Below are 13,594 nucleotides of genomic sequence, written 5' to 3'. Positions count from 1 at the left end.
GGAGGATCTTGCATTAGGGTGAGCGAATGCGTTAAATGAAATTGATAAGTGTCATTACACGGCTGCTATTAGTTAGCAACAGCCCACAGGACTCGCGAGGCGAGAAGCTGCGCTGGTAGCGGAACTCGTCGACCTTTATGGATGCGAGCCTGGTATTTTCCTCCAGTGGGGGTTAAACCGATCCGTATCCGGTGGACTTGGGCTCGTCGTTCGCAAGGAGGATCTCGGTTTCGTCCGCGGTGCTGCTGGACGCACTCTCGACTTTGCGTCGCCTCCTGTCACTGGAGCCGCTGCAGTGCGTCATGAACATGACCGTGCACAGACCGACGAGCGCCGCCAGGGACGGCAGAACACAGTACACTTGTCGGAGGAACTCGCCGTCCTGCTCGGGCAGGTCCTGCAGCGCCTGGCGCGTGTTCTGAATGAAAAGGATGGCGATGCCGTTCGAGATCTTGTCCGTGAAGCTCATGGCGCCGTAGACGAACGCGCCGCTCTCGACGTTGTTGCCGACCAGGTCGCCCGTCAAGCATACCGAAGTCACCATGATGATGGAGTTGCCCATACCCAAGATAATGGAGAACGGGTACACCCACGTCGCCGTCTCAGGCGTGAGGAAGTAGGAAAGCACCAGCGCCACCACGATCAGCGCCGCTCCCAGCGCGAACGATCCGGTACGACCCAGCGCCTCATTCAGGTACCGCAGGAAGAAGGTGGCCAGGAAGCCCGAGAGATACACGAGCAGCGGCACGATGGCGATGGACGTGGCCGACATGTCAAGCGTCACGATGAGGTAGAACGAGATGAAGACCTGCGTTACGTTCACCACGAGCCGCGTGCACATGTAGACGAGCCCCACCTCGTAGAACATGCCGAGCTTGAACCAGCAGCTCCACGTCATCTTGTCCGACGACGTGCCCACGACCTCCACTGCCGGGACGTCCAGGTCGCCCTCGCAGGGGAAGGCGGAGGGGCCCCTCCCCTCGAGATCCGCCATCACGGGGCTCTGCGCCAGCACTTCGGCGGGGGTCTCGTGCTCTACCTCGTTCTCCTTCTCCACGTTCTCGGGCGTGCCCGACAGGAACACCACGGTGCACACGCCGCCCACCACGAGCGAGGTGTAGGCCAGCAGCGTGAACTTCTCGGCGTCCGGCACGCCGAAGGGCTCCACCACGCGCAGCAGCACGAGGAACACGCAGAAGACCAGCACGTTGGACAGGATCGTGAAGGCGTAGCGCGTGCTGTTGAGCACGCAGCGCACGTTGTCGTCGTCCGAGAGCTCGGGCACCATGGCCATGTGGCTCACCTGCACCGTGGCCCAGCCCACGTTGAAGACGCTGGCGGCCGCGCTGTAGTACACGAGCAGCACCATGCGGCTGGGCTCGGCCCAGAGCCAGCGCGGCGCGCAGGCGCCGAACACGAAGAAGAAGCACAGCACCACGAGCAGCGAGCCGACGGCCAGCCACGTCTTGCGGCGCCCCAGGCCGAGCGCCGGCAGCCCCGAGGAGCGGTCCGAGAAGACGCCCACGAGCGGCGTGGCGATGCCGTCCGCGATCTGGCCGCAGAACATGACGACGGCCGAGTCCACGGGCGACATGTCCACGGCGTGCAGCAGGAAGACGAGCAGGTAGGAGAACCACGTGGACGCGCACATGTCGTTGAGCACGTGGCCCACGCCGTACGCGAGGAAGCGCAGCGGCGTCCACTTGATGTCGGGCGGCGGGGGCATCGCGGGGGGGGGGGAGTGATGGTCTTGGCTGGAAGACGGCCGATCGAAGACTGACGAGCTGACTGGAAGTGAAGGCGCCTAGGGCGGGGAGCTGGCTGCGCAGCGGCTGTGCCCGCGGGCCCGTGCCGGTGTTGCAGGGGGGAATGACGCGGTCTCTCGTCCGTTGAGCGGAAGCTGAAGAGGGAGGATATACATAGCTCGGGCCTGGTGTTAAGTGGCGGCGACTGCGAGAGCGGATATTCGAGGGTTGGAGGTAGACTATTGTCTGCATGATGCTGTGGAATAATATCACTGTATATTTGGTACACTGTGTGAATTAGATATACATTATAGGAGGTAGTAGAAGGATAGGGAGGTTTTTGGTTGTTTGCACGGGATGTGGTCCAGACGAGCGACGGGGTGCGAACTGGTGGCGGCGCGAGTCCCTCGGCAGCCCAGATCGCGTGCGCAGTCACTGCGTGGACCTCCGGCCGGCGGCAGTTCGTCGTGCATGAATCGACACAGCAGCGGAACAAGTGGCTTCCAATCTTGCTCGAGTGATGCCGCGCCACAGATGGCTACAGTTTCAACATGGCTGCACAAGTTGACATGTGAATTGGTGCCAACGCTTGGCAAGCCGCGACGGGCTCCAAAGTGCACGCTGGTATCGAATCAAGTGTTGTTCGGTTGATATCGGATTGCAACGCGCTAAACCAACTCGACTGAAACGCTGAGTCTGGCGTGGCAAGCTCCAGTGTTTACAGACCCGCGCTTCATCGTCATCAAGAGAGCGCGTCTCCCGTTTGCCACGGCTTCTGGCTTCTGGCCCCGTCGTCGGAAAGCTTTCAAGTCTCAGACCTGGTGTAAAACGGCCTAGGCCCGTTACGAACGGCAATTCGTGTCCAGCAAAGGCGAATGCTGCTGGCGCCGGCACTTGACAATGGCCAGCGCACTTGATTGTTTTTTATCCGGGAGCTGGCGGCAATGCTGCTTGAAGGTCTCCGTGTTGTGTTGTTTGGACGACCACTTGCCATCGCTACCTTCGATCTGGTGAAGTACCGAGCACTACTGTGCCTTGCTTCAAATTGTCCAGTACTCGAAGAGTTTATGGAAAAGCAGCGTTATGGTCAACCACGAACGTGATGACTACAACTAGCAACACCCGCTCATTTATCTCATGGAAATCAAGTAAGGGGGTAAATCGAAGCAACACGGCGATTAAGGTCAACTGAAAAGCGGTGCGGTCTACAAGAGTGCTCGTTGGAGGACTCGGGGTCCCGATGGTCTGTTTGTCTTGGCCCATGCTGAGGTACTAATAGTGCATGCACTTATATCAGCCCTCTTCCAAGTCTAGCCAGCGTTTAACTTTTGGCATGCCTTCGTACATCAATAAGCGCACCCGTGTCGCCCAGCTACAGGGAAGACAGTGCTGCGGATTTCTGCCTTTAAAATGACGCGAGGCTCGACGCTTTTCTGCGTGGGAACCAAGCGCCAGATATCTCCGTTTATAGGAGACGCAGCGCTGCGGAGACACAAGTTGCCGAGTTGCAATAGGCCTGTCGCCGTTTGTTCCTGTTGCCCACAGCGACACGCACCGGCGAAACTACAACAATACTGAAGGTGAATCTTCTTGCACGGAGTCGCAATCGGCCCCGTTGGGGGAGTCTCACTTTCAATTTGGAGATCATCTAAGCGCCTCCAGCTCGTACACTTAGAGGACATAATGCAGCAGGACGACCACAGTGCTCGTGCAAAAGCAGCTCCTCGCGACAGAGACAGCCCGCTGTGCCTGTACCCCAGCAAGCGCTGCGATAATCCTCGGGTTACCAAGGCCAACGGCGAACTCCACAAATTCTGCCAGTTCCACCGCGACAAAGCCAACTATAACCAACGCCAACTCGAGTTCAAGAGGATGCTACGACAAGAGCAAGCCCAATCTGCGGGTGCACAGACGGCTTCGGTCCGCACTGCGGGGCCTCCGTTGTTGCCCAGACCCCAGATGCCGCTCACAAATAATGACGGAAGTGAGTCCGAATTCGAGCTTGACGAGGAACATATTCGCCTCATTGAGGAAGTGGCATCCGCTACTGGTGCCGATGCCTTGCTTGGCAACCAGTGAGAAGTTTGAGCTGCTTACCAACTACAGTACCTGATAAATACTTGTCGTAGATGTGGTACAGCCAAGAAACCAAATAAATATCATAATTAATGGGATACTCCACGACAGCAGACGAAGTATTGCTCAGCATCAACTACCTCAGCAAAAAGAGCTACACGAATACATTTATGTTTTTTCCTAATATTTGTGTTAGCACAAATTCGACCACAGAACGAAGTGGCTTTAGATGTAGGAAATGAGAAAAGAAGACATCGATCTAACGTGAGCTAGCTTTGCTGACAGCATAGCTTCATCGTGCCACTCCATAGCTATCGAAGAGATATCGGAGGCTTTGATTTAGTCTGCATCTTCGCACTTTGCCATCCCAGTTGCTGGGACGACCCATTCAAACGCCAGCGCTTTTCGACGATGAGGCCACTAGAAACTCAGTTAGTCGCTTTGGCGGACTTTGAACGAGTTAACTTGACTGAATACTTGAGGCGCGAAGCTGAGATGTAACGGAGCTTGTACTTTCAGCCTTCACCAAAGACGATTATTGGCCCACTTGCTTGGTCATCTGCAGCTAAACCTGATTTTCATAACCCCTTCGTATCCTTTACAAATGGCGGACGGGACGGTAAACTTCTATATGGTATACAATCTCAGAAAGATTCCCTCCACATGAATGTTTTAGCCCAAGACGAGCAGTATATCACTTAATGTTGTGCCAAGTCACCCCATCGAGACCAGTTGAGCCACAATAACAATACCGTATAGCTTCGTGTACGATTAGATTGTAAGGAACTATAGTCTTGGTGCTTCACATGGCTACCTTTGCCTCGCTTCCCACCGAGCAATGCCATTTTGGATTTTGATCTCGTCAAAGCAGATCAACGCGGTATCTACTTTACGGACGATGCAACATGATGGTACTAGCTCGAACGTGCGCGAAGACAAGGAAGGCCTGATGTGTTTGTACCCCAGCAAGCGCTGTGACAACCGTCGGGTGATGAAGGCCAATGGACAACTCCACAACTTCTGCCAGTTCCACCGTGACAAGGCGAACTACAACCAACGGCAGCTCGAATTCAAGCGCAAGGGACTCCAAAGCCAAAACCAGTCGACCAATGAGCACGCAAACATCCCAATTCAAGGTGGAGGACGACCAATTTTACCAAAGCCAGCTACTAACGGTGGTGCATCGGAATGTGGGTCCGACTTTGAGCTCGACAAAGAACATCTGCGTTTAATTGAAGACGTCGCCTCGGCAAACCTTGACAGCTCTTTGGGAAAGGATTAATCTTTTGCTGACGTGGCGATCCGGGTTGGCTGTCAGGCTTGGGATGTGTCGTTTTGTGCGTCTGAGCACCTCCCGTGCCAAGTTCTTGTTGTCTGTGAAACTTTAAAGTTGGTCTAAACAGTGAGAAAATAAATATTTGGTGTTTCTCTAAGCTAAGCTATTGTCATATATGACGCCACCATACAGAACCAACGAACTGCGCTAAGGACATGCTGTTGATGACGCGCTGTGCGTCTTCGTCGACACATCGAGCTGTAGGCGGTTTACTTGATTGTTTTTAATTCGCGAGTTGGCGGTAATGTTGCAGACGATCGGCTTTCGACCACAGGCACTGAGACGAGTCGGAAACAAGTCAGACTGTTCAGCACTGCTGCCGTCGTAACGTTAAATCACTAGTCGACACGGTGAGCTCAACTGGTCTCAGCTACAGTTTGGCCAGTTGAACTTGTGGCGTAATGCTGGACAAGCTAACGTGTCGGTTATACTGAAAACCCCTCACCTTCTTCATGTTGCGTTACTTGACCGCTACGATTCAAAATCAAACCTGAGAACCATGCCTCGCAAAACTCACAATCAACGTAGAGCTCCCATGCATGTTAGCGTCTTCGACCCCTGAGAGACTGCATTTACTCTTCATGTTCTAGTAGTTAGCGACAAAACACGTCTACGATACTTTCGTCGACTTCCAATCTGCAACCCGTTAAGTGCAGCACTTCTCCGCTCTTGAAGCTGGCGCAAGATCGGCGGAGCAAACACATACGACACGGAACGAAACTCTTTCCACGACTGAAAGTTGCTAGTCATCAGTTGTATGCAACGACGACAGCAGAGAGGTTTTCTCCTGCACGCAGGTCTATGGTGCCGAATCAGCTCTGACTGTGCCTATAGCAGCAGCTCGTGCGGGACCTTTCCTTTACGGGCTTAACGCGAGCATTTACACTGCGCTTCCGACGGTCTCATTTGTGAATTCGATCTCTATCGATCACTTGGAGCCTCTCGATCTCAGCAAACCATGCCGCAGGATGGCAATAACTCTAGCTTGAAAGGGCTGTCAAACGACGAAGAAGGCGCATGCTGCCTCTACCCAAGCAAGCGCTGCGATAACCTTCGCGTCACCAAGGCCAACGGCCAACTGCACAAATTCTGCCAGTATCACCGTGGCAAGGCAAACTACAACCAGCGTCAGCTCGAGTTCAAGCGCCGAATGCAGAGGGAACAGCTGCAGTCTGCTGTCGGACGATGCAGTAAGAGTGATAATCAAGACGACGAAGACTTCGAGCTGGACGAGGAATATCTTCGTCTTATAGAAGAAGTGGCTACTTCGACTGTTGCAGATGGGGCTTTGCACAAGAACCACTAGTAATACTTTGTGAAAAACTCAATAGACAATTGATCTTGTGCGTTATTGCGGTTGAAACATCCACACTTGTAGGCGTTATGTCGAAATTTGCTCGCAAATAGTTTACGCTTAAAATCAGTTATGAAGATTTGTTATTCTCAGCGCAATACATGTTTGCATGAAACACCAAGGCATTAGTACCTCTTGGGAGCCAGCAAGATACAGCCGATTTTCCATTCAATTACTTTCACTACCGGCGGCGGCGTTATTATACAAACCGAACAAGCCGACAACGTCGGTCGGCTGGTAATTTTGCTTCGTACATATACCATCGCATACTCTTCCTCCCATACATATCTTCTTGTTCACTACTGTTTGGTAAATAATGGTCGACTGCAACAGTGGAGTTCTACTAGCGCACTGGTTACCTACTGCATGCGGGAAATGGCCAGAATAGTTGAGGCCTTACTTGATTCCATGCGCGTGCTGGTCAGTATACTGACCATCGCTACGTTATTGGAAACCGCTGCTGGGCACAGCTACAAATTGTCCAGTCAGAATCCGGTCGCAATGCAGGCGATCGTATCGTTTAACCGTTTACTGTGGTAATTCTGCTCATTGGATCCATCAACGTGGTATCCCTTTGGAGGTTGGCGCTCGAGCGGATCATGGAACTAGAACTTAGCTACCGTCTAAGCCCCCACTTTTGCCCCCCCCCCTCCCCCCACAAACCGCTTCGTACCCATCAGAGAAGCAGAAGCTTTGACTCAATTTCCATTACTGGGCGTCTTGTTGATTTTTACGCAGACGTGTCGAAATTTACGACTCGTAAATAGACCATTACTGACAATCCTGTAGCACAACAGCTACTCTCTACTCTTCATTTAAAAGCGGCGCGAGGAAGCTTTTAAAAACTGCTCGATGTCGCTCACTCCGCATTGATACAACTGAATGACGAAGGAGCCGTTTCCATTTTTGTCTCCAGCCCATGACGCGGAGATTGTATCCGAGAAACCCGTCTAAACCACTCGAGTTTTAGGATAATCGCATGACCGCATTTACCAAGCGCAGCAATAACCCGCAATAGTTGCGAGTTCGAGCTCAACGGAGAAGATCCCTGAGCCACCAAAGACGGCGTATCCGCATCGCTTCCCCCAAACATGCTCCCGTCAAGTGCGTTAGACCATTGCCTACAAAGTTGAATCGCGTTTCTCTCCCCCTACTATGGAGAAAGTCGATACGATGCAATAAGCGGGGCGAGGTCAACCAAAAACTGTTTTCGTTGTGTGATATGAGGGTCGCTGCTAAAACCCTCTTTTTCACGTTCAGAAGTGACGTCAGTTAGACAACAAGGCAGCTAGTTCCTCATTTCTAGGTCATTAGAGAGCTCTAGTGTTCTTTTCTAGGAAGAATTAGGGTGGCAATATCCGTACCCCCAACGCACTAGAGGCCAGGCATCATATCAACCGACGCTCAAGGCAAGCCTCATGACTATTTCTCTCTTCGACTCCACCGCAGTTATCATTTGAGCAGCTCGCACTCACATCCGACAGCCATGGACGGGGACTCGACGAACTCAGAGGCGAAAGGAGTTCACCCGATTCAAGAAGAGCTGAGATGCCAGTATCCAAGTAAGCGCTGCGAGAACCCCCGCGGCGTCAAGCGGAATGGCGAGCTCCACAACTTCTGCGAGTTCCACCGCACCAAGGCCAACTTCAACCAGCGTCGACTCGAACACAAGCGCAAATACCAACAAGAACCTCCTGTTGCTGCTATTTCACTTCCACCTGAATTGTTGCGTGGCATGCCGCCGACCTCGCCGATTAGTGGCGACAACTTTGCGTCACTGCCAGCTAACGTCCTCCCCCCTTCGACACTTGAGCCAGACGATATTTGGATTCTACAAGAATTGCTGAAGGGCGACAACGCTTCAGCTGAAAATGCGGACGCTGATCAAAGCCCATGAATTGAAGTTGGGGATGTACTTTAGCTGGTTTCCGTTAAGTTTTTTTTTCATAAATGTGAATCGTTTTCAATGTTAATTTTACTACGAATTCTGTGAAGTCACGTGTATTTGATTTACGCAGAATTAGACAAATACGTATCCATCAGAAGACAACTCTCGATTGTCCTGCCGCCTAAATGGACATCCGTGTGTCGGAGTTGCAGTCGACGAAGTCGTGCAAGTGCGAATGGGAGGTCGCATTCATGGGCGATAGTTGAATATCCGCCTGAGCCAAAAATTCATCCAGCACGTCCAGCTCCAAGTCCGAGGTGTCTGTTGCGTTCAAATCTGGCAGCGAGAGGCGGTGTGAGGCGAATTCTTCGCTTCGATCCGATCTCGTGGCAGCGGCCACCGCCTCGTTGGTCCGCATTCGTCGACGCTGCTCGAGTCTGCGCTGGTTCACATTGGCCTTCAGGCGGTGGTACTCGCACAGTCGATGCAGCTCTCCGTTGCGCTTCATCACTCGGAGGTTCTGGCAGCGTTTGCTGGGGTAACAGCACAGCTGCGTGCCTCTCAGCTGCAGAGACTGCTGAATGTCTGCAGGTAGTTGGCAGTGGTCCATTGTAGCCGCTATGAATGGTGGATGTTGAGTGGAGCTCGTCGCTGGGTATTGAGTTGACGGCCGATTGTGAAATGAAAGTCGGTCTCTGGTGGTGAGCGTAGCCGAGGTTTTGCGGTGCACGAGCGTTGCGTGCTTGCCACATCTTGCTGGTAATCCTTCATGGTTGGTCTATTGGGGAGGTCGGTGTGCTCAATATTCAACCTGTTCAGATATCCCTAGTAGCGCTCCGCTATCGACGACGAAAGGTTTGTGGCATGTCTGAACCGAAGGCGAAAAGTGATACTGGAACTCTACTCTTCGGTATTTCACGCGTACGACCCCTTGTACGGCCACACTTGGTGGATAAGCCGCACATTAGTTCCAACGCCATCGCGCACGTAGAGTACTATCTGAACCACCAGCGGCTCGAAATTGCGGACGAGGCAGATCTTTCTAGCTAGCGATTCTACTGTTGGTACTTACTAATAATTTTCGTGCTCTAGCCAGAACGACAGTTAGCGCCACTGAAAAGCACGCTGCAAGCAACTGTCGACCCACAATTGCACTTGAAAGAGGAACTCCTCGCAGTACTTAGCTCTATGATACACAGAGCGCTGGTTGTGCATTCGCGTAGAATCCCACTCGCGAGGCACGTGGCGTTGTGGCCTTTCTCAGTGGTCAGTGCCGAGAATTAGGACCCCGCTGGCCTCTTCTCGCTATGAATTCTGCTTGTCATCTTGATTCTTCCGCCGCTTGAGCCTCTTTCTTAGCCTACGAGGACAAAGTTCGTGCTAAGCAAACACTTGTTGAGGACCAAGCAGACATGTTGTGTGTAGTAATGTCGCAATAGAGTGTGACTCTATTGGTTGGTAGCACTTAGGAAGCTGGCACTGAAGGACTCGGACGGGTTGACGTCGTCGACGTTCGACTTGGTAGTGCAGTAGAAGTTGTTGTATGAGTTGGAAAATTGAGAACTGAATGAATTAGCGTTAAGCAAACAACTATCCTTCGCTATTTGCTCTAAGCTGTGGGCTGCTCGTCGGCAACCACTCGTTGCTTTTGAACCGTTGCTGCTGCGGTTCGCTCAGCTCGAGATCTGCGGTTAACCTTGCAGCTAAGGTTCTGCGAGATCCAGTGCACCATCAAGCGTGCTCTCTTGCTGCTGGTGTGTTGATTTCCGTCGATCAACTTGATCTCGCGACAAGTAAATCCTGAGTCAAACGCTCGCAGGGTTCGTGTTCTAATAAAATGCTACTTGCTCGCTTGGACCTAGCGCTGTTGTGGTTCGTTAACGGGTTTTGGCAGGTTTTATCAGCACGCGAACCCGCTGTCCGACGCGTTGTTGGCTTGTCCGGCCATGTTATCTATGGGTAAATCCTCCAAGCTGTTCTGCGTGAGCAGTTGGCTCAGAAAGTTGAGCTCGTCTTGTGCCAAGACGGAGTGAAGAGGCGACGAAGACTCGCAGGGCTCGGACCACCGCTGCTTCTCTGTCTGATTCTCCACTTCCGTTGTGCTTTCTCGCTCTGGCGACGAGCAACTTCGCTTCCGAGACGCGTTCGCGTGCTCCAGCTCCAGCATCTCGCGCTTCCGTCTCGCTTCGAGTCGGCGCTGGTTCAGGTTCGCTCGGTCGCGGTGGACGTCGCAGAAGCGGTGCATCTCGCCGTTGTGCTTGATCGCTCGCGGCATCTCACAGCGCTTGCTCGGGTATCGGCACCGACGTTCTTCTTGAAGAAGGGATGCGTGGAAGTCGGCGTCCAATTCGACTAGGTCGTGGTAGTAGCCGACACTTAGGTCGCTGTTAGTTGCTGGAGCTGACGGGTTCATTGGGTGTTGGATATGGAAGAGTACGCGTGGATGATAAGGCGTTGGTTGTGGGAGGCTGGCAGGCTTGGCTGGGAAGAATCGACTTTGATTGTGAAGTTGGTCAGCTGAGACCATCGGAAGAACACGTGAGCCGTTTTGCTGATCACCACAGTTGATTCGGTGAGGCGAATGGGTCACTTTGTTGTGGCCGTTGATTATCCAGAGGCGTAATAGGGTCAATCGACCACGAAGAGATCCTCAAGAATCCGCTAAATTGCGTCATTACTACGAAGTCCTTTGGTTTCTAGTCTTACAAAATCCTGGGAGCTAGCTAGTAGTGTCAGAGTGAACCCAATTGGCGCACTTCGAGTCTCCTGGCCACTGAATTGGGGTCGGATAGTCCACTACACATGCCCCGACACTTTCAAAATGGCCGATTGAGTACGATTCGCAGCCTCGAAAACCGGAGATCTTTCGTCCACCACTCACGTTAATTAATATCTGATATCCTACTAATACTATGCTATAGCTTCTCGCGTGGCCCTCGTCAACCAAAACGGTCATTCCGATGATGCACGCAGGGCCCAACACTTGATATATTCATTGCAATGTTCTTATGTAGCTTTCTTTCTACGGCTCCGCTTCGGCCGCTATTTGCTCTTCTTCGCTCGACAGCAAGCGGTCGAGGTACTCGAGGTCCTGCGGGTCCAAGTCTTCATACCACGTCACGTCCGGAAGCGCCATTAGTTGTGGGTCTTGAGCTGAAGTCGGGCTGGAAATGCCCAACGCTCGCTGAGCCTTTCGCCTCTGGTCGACCCGACGCTGGTTGATGTTGGCCTTCATGCGGTGGTAGTCGCAGAAGCGATGCAGCTCGCCGTTCCGCTTGAAAGACCGAGGGAAGTCGCAGCGCTTGCTCGAATATTTACATCGGTTCTCCTCGCTCACTTGATTCTGCAGTGTGTTGAGGGCAGCAGGGGGCGACATCGTCGGCTAAAGGTAGATGTCTCGTAGACAGTGACAATTCAGAAGTGAGGGAGCCCCCTGGAGGTGCGTTGATGCAGTACCGGAACATCATTCACATGGCTGCAGTGGCGATACCCCCCCCCCCCCCCTTCGAGGTCTACGGGCCCATGGTGCAGATACATCAGGACTGTATCGTCTTGGGTACACATGGACGTGAGGAAGTTGCCAACGTACAGGACCGACTTCAACTTGATCACCTGCTATAGTTAGGAAGCTTAGTGTGTGGGCTGTTACACCCGTAGAACACTACGAGCGACCCGTCTAGTCTACCGTCTCGTCAATTGCCAATGACCTCGCAGCGAAAGACTCGACGGTCAGATGGGCCCATTGCCACTCCACTGGAATGCTTTAGACAGGGAAAAGACAGCGAATCCATGAGGAACGCGCTGGCGGAGCTGGCTATGCGGCTCGTGGATGCAGAAGACCGAGAGGAGTTTCGGAAGGCCGACGGCGTCACGGCCATCGGTACGTTGGGCGAATTTTACTCCAGAACTTCAGGCTTGGGTATAATCTATACTTTGTTATCGTTGATCTAGTGGATCATTTGGCCCGCATTCTAGAAGAACAGGCCACGATGAACTACGCGTGGAACATGTCTGAGGTCTTCGGAGCAAAGTACGTCGGGTCATTTCTGGTTTGCAGTGGATATTGATGAGAAACAGACCAAGAGGAGACTGGCCGACTGGTGTCGCGTAGGTGGGAAGAGTACGAAGTGCATGACTCGCTGCAGTTTACGTGTAAGGACGAATGTGTATGACGCGTGCATCAACAATTGCGACTAACCAAAGGATTACCTTGTAAGTGGTCGCGCTGTGTCATGCAAGCATCGACGCCGAGATCGCAGCCGAGATGCTCGAGCTGGAGGTTCTGGTCACGCTCTTCCACGTGCTGAGTACGCTCCCAACACAGATCAGCGACTACGCGAGCCTCGTTCTCGAATGCTGCCGGAACCTCTGCGGCTCGGACTTCAGTCAGGGAGAACTGCCCACCGACTTCGTGCAGAGCATGTGGGAGATCCTGCTGTCCGACAACGAGGTACCCTCCACTACCCCCTTGGCAATAATTACCCCTCTAACCTACTGCATTACTAGGCTGCACCCCCGTACTGGCAGGAGTTGGCAGCGGAAATCCTCGCCAACGTCGCTGCACTCGACACCTCAAGAGTATCAGCGACTCAAGACAAACTCTCTGCAACTTTGACACTCTTCCTTCAAGCTGCAACAAACCCCGAGACCGCAAAATTCGGCATCGCCCTGGCGGACCTGCTGTGTAATTTGTGCTGCGACCAAGCCTGTTGTCTTCTGCTCATCTGTGAGCTGGACACGAGACGTCCCAGGGGCCATTTGAGGCACAGTGGCGTCGTCTACCTCGTCCAGCTGACGGAGAATGTCGGAGACGACGCACTCAAACAGAGTATGGAGGCGCTGGTCCACAATCTCTCGTGGAGTGACCCAGCAGGTAACCGCAGCGTCCAGAAACTAGCGTTATCGAGTTACATGAACCGATTCGCTCTAGAACCAGCAATAAGCAGCTAAGTTTTTGATATCAAATTTGTAAAAATAGTGAATGGTGAGCACAAACGCGTCTGTGTCAACTGGCCTCGTCTTCTTATCTAGCGCCCAGCTATCGGCTTCAGCCCTTCACTCTTCATTGTTCGTGGACTGCAAACAGCACCAAGTTTAGTACGTTAGGGATCAAGGTCGAAGGGTGGGTCTAGCCCCAAGCAGAAGATAATCTCCAACCTTTATCATGCTCGCTACGGCTTCCTCGTTCCCTGTCC

The 13,594-nt window shown here is 52.9% G+C and overlaps 9 protein-coding genes across 9 annotated transcripts; 5 read left to right on the top strand and 4 right to left on the bottom strand.

Annotated features, from left to right (window-relative positions):
• Nucleotides 1-37: 37 nt before the first annotated feature.
• On the bottom strand, nucleotides 38-1,726 carry PHYSODRAFT_558093 (hypothetical protein; the record flags this gene model as incomplete). Its single annotated transcript, XM_009527035.1, has 2 exons — nucleotides 38-1,003; nucleotides 1,058-1,726. 2 exons carry the CDS (start codon nucleotides 1,724-1,726, stop codon nucleotides 173-175), a joined length of 1,500 nt encoding a protein of 499 aa, XP_009525330.1. The 3' UTR covers nucleotides 38-172.
• A 1,702-nt stretch (nucleotides 1,727-3,428) lies between these two features.
• PHYSODRAFT_314164 (hypothetical protein) lies at nucleotides 3,429-3,824 on the top strand (the record flags this gene model as incomplete). The annotated part of the gene is made up of 1 exon (XM_009527034.1): nucleotides 3,429-3,824. One exon carries the CDS (start codon nucleotides 3,429-3,431, stop codon nucleotides 3,822-3,824), a length of 396 nt encoding a protein of 131 aa, XP_009525329.1.
• Nucleotides 3,825-4,659: 835 nt separating this feature from the next.
• PHYSODRAFT_299806 (hypothetical protein) lies at nucleotides 4,660-5,103 on the top strand (the record flags this gene model as incomplete). The annotated part of the gene is made up of 1 exon (XM_009527033.1): nucleotides 4,660-5,103. One exon carries the CDS (start codon nucleotides 4,660-4,662, stop codon nucleotides 5,101-5,103), a length of 444 nt encoding a protein of 147 aa, XP_009525328.1.
• Nucleotides 5,104-6,115: 1,012 nt separating this feature from the next.
• PHYSODRAFT_330370 (hypothetical protein) lies at nucleotides 6,116-6,463 on the top strand (the record flags this gene model as incomplete). Its single annotated transcript, XM_009527032.1, has 1 exon — nucleotides 6,116-6,463. One exon carries the CDS (start codon nucleotides 6,116-6,118, stop codon nucleotides 6,461-6,463), a length of 348 nt encoding a protein of 115 aa, XP_009525327.1.
• A 1,561-nt stretch (nucleotides 6,464-8,024) lies between these two features.
• PHYSODRAFT_459074 (hypothetical protein) lies at nucleotides 8,025-8,207 on the top strand (the record flags this gene model as incomplete). The annotated part of the gene is made up of 1 exon (XM_009527031.1): nucleotides 8,025-8,207. A coding segment is annotated over one exon (183 nt), but the record flags the coding sequence as incomplete, so codon positions are not given.
• A 469-nt stretch (nucleotides 8,208-8,676) lies between these two features.
• PHYSODRAFT_448392 (hypothetical protein) lies at nucleotides 8,677-8,949 on the bottom strand (the record flags this gene model as incomplete). Its single annotated transcript, XM_009527030.1, has 1 exon — nucleotides 8,677-8,949. A coding segment is annotated over one exon (273 nt), but the record flags the coding sequence as incomplete, so codon positions are not given.
• Nucleotides 8,950-10,299: 1,350 nt separating this feature from the next.
• Nucleotides 10,300-10,812, bottom strand: PHYSODRAFT_299802 (hypothetical protein; the record flags this gene model as incomplete). Its single annotated transcript, XM_009527029.1, has 1 exon — nucleotides 10,300-10,812. The coding sequence occupies one exon, from the start codon at nucleotides 10,810-10,812 to the stop codon at nucleotides 10,300-10,302; it is 513 nt and encodes a 170-aa protein (XP_009525324.1).
• A 609-nt stretch (nucleotides 10,813-11,421) lies between these two features.
• Nucleotides 11,422-11,775, bottom strand: PHYSODRAFT_299801 (hypothetical protein; the record flags this gene model as incomplete). Its single annotated transcript, XM_009527028.1, has 1 exon — nucleotides 11,422-11,775. One exon carries the CDS (start codon nucleotides 11,773-11,775, stop codon nucleotides 11,422-11,424), a length of 354 nt encoding a protein of 117 aa, XP_009525323.1.
• A 326-nt stretch (nucleotides 11,776-12,101) lies between these two features.
• Nucleotides 12,102-13,349, top strand: PHYSODRAFT_314163 (hypothetical protein; the record flags this gene model as incomplete). The annotated part of the gene is made up of 5 exons (XM_009527027.1): nucleotides 12,102-12,279; nucleotides 12,351-12,429; nucleotides 12,511-12,551; nucleotides 12,617-12,744; nucleotides 12,927-13,349. The coding sequence occupies 5 exons, from the start codon at nucleotides 12,102-12,104 to the stop codon at nucleotides 13,347-13,349; spliced, it is 849 nt and encodes a 282-aa protein (XP_009525322.1).
• Nucleotides 13,350-13,594: the final 245 nt, after the last annotated feature.

Source organism: Phytophthora sojae, assembly GCF_000149755.1.
Source record: "Phytophthora sojae unplaced genomic scaffold PHYSOscaffold_3, whole genome shotgun sequence".
Classification (NCBI taxonomy): domain Eukaryota; phylum Oomycota; class Peronosporomycetes; order Peronosporales; family Peronosporaceae; genus Phytophthora; species Phytophthora sojae.
Note: the sequence above shows the minus strand (reverse complement) of the source record. Positions and strands in the feature narration are given on the sequence as shown.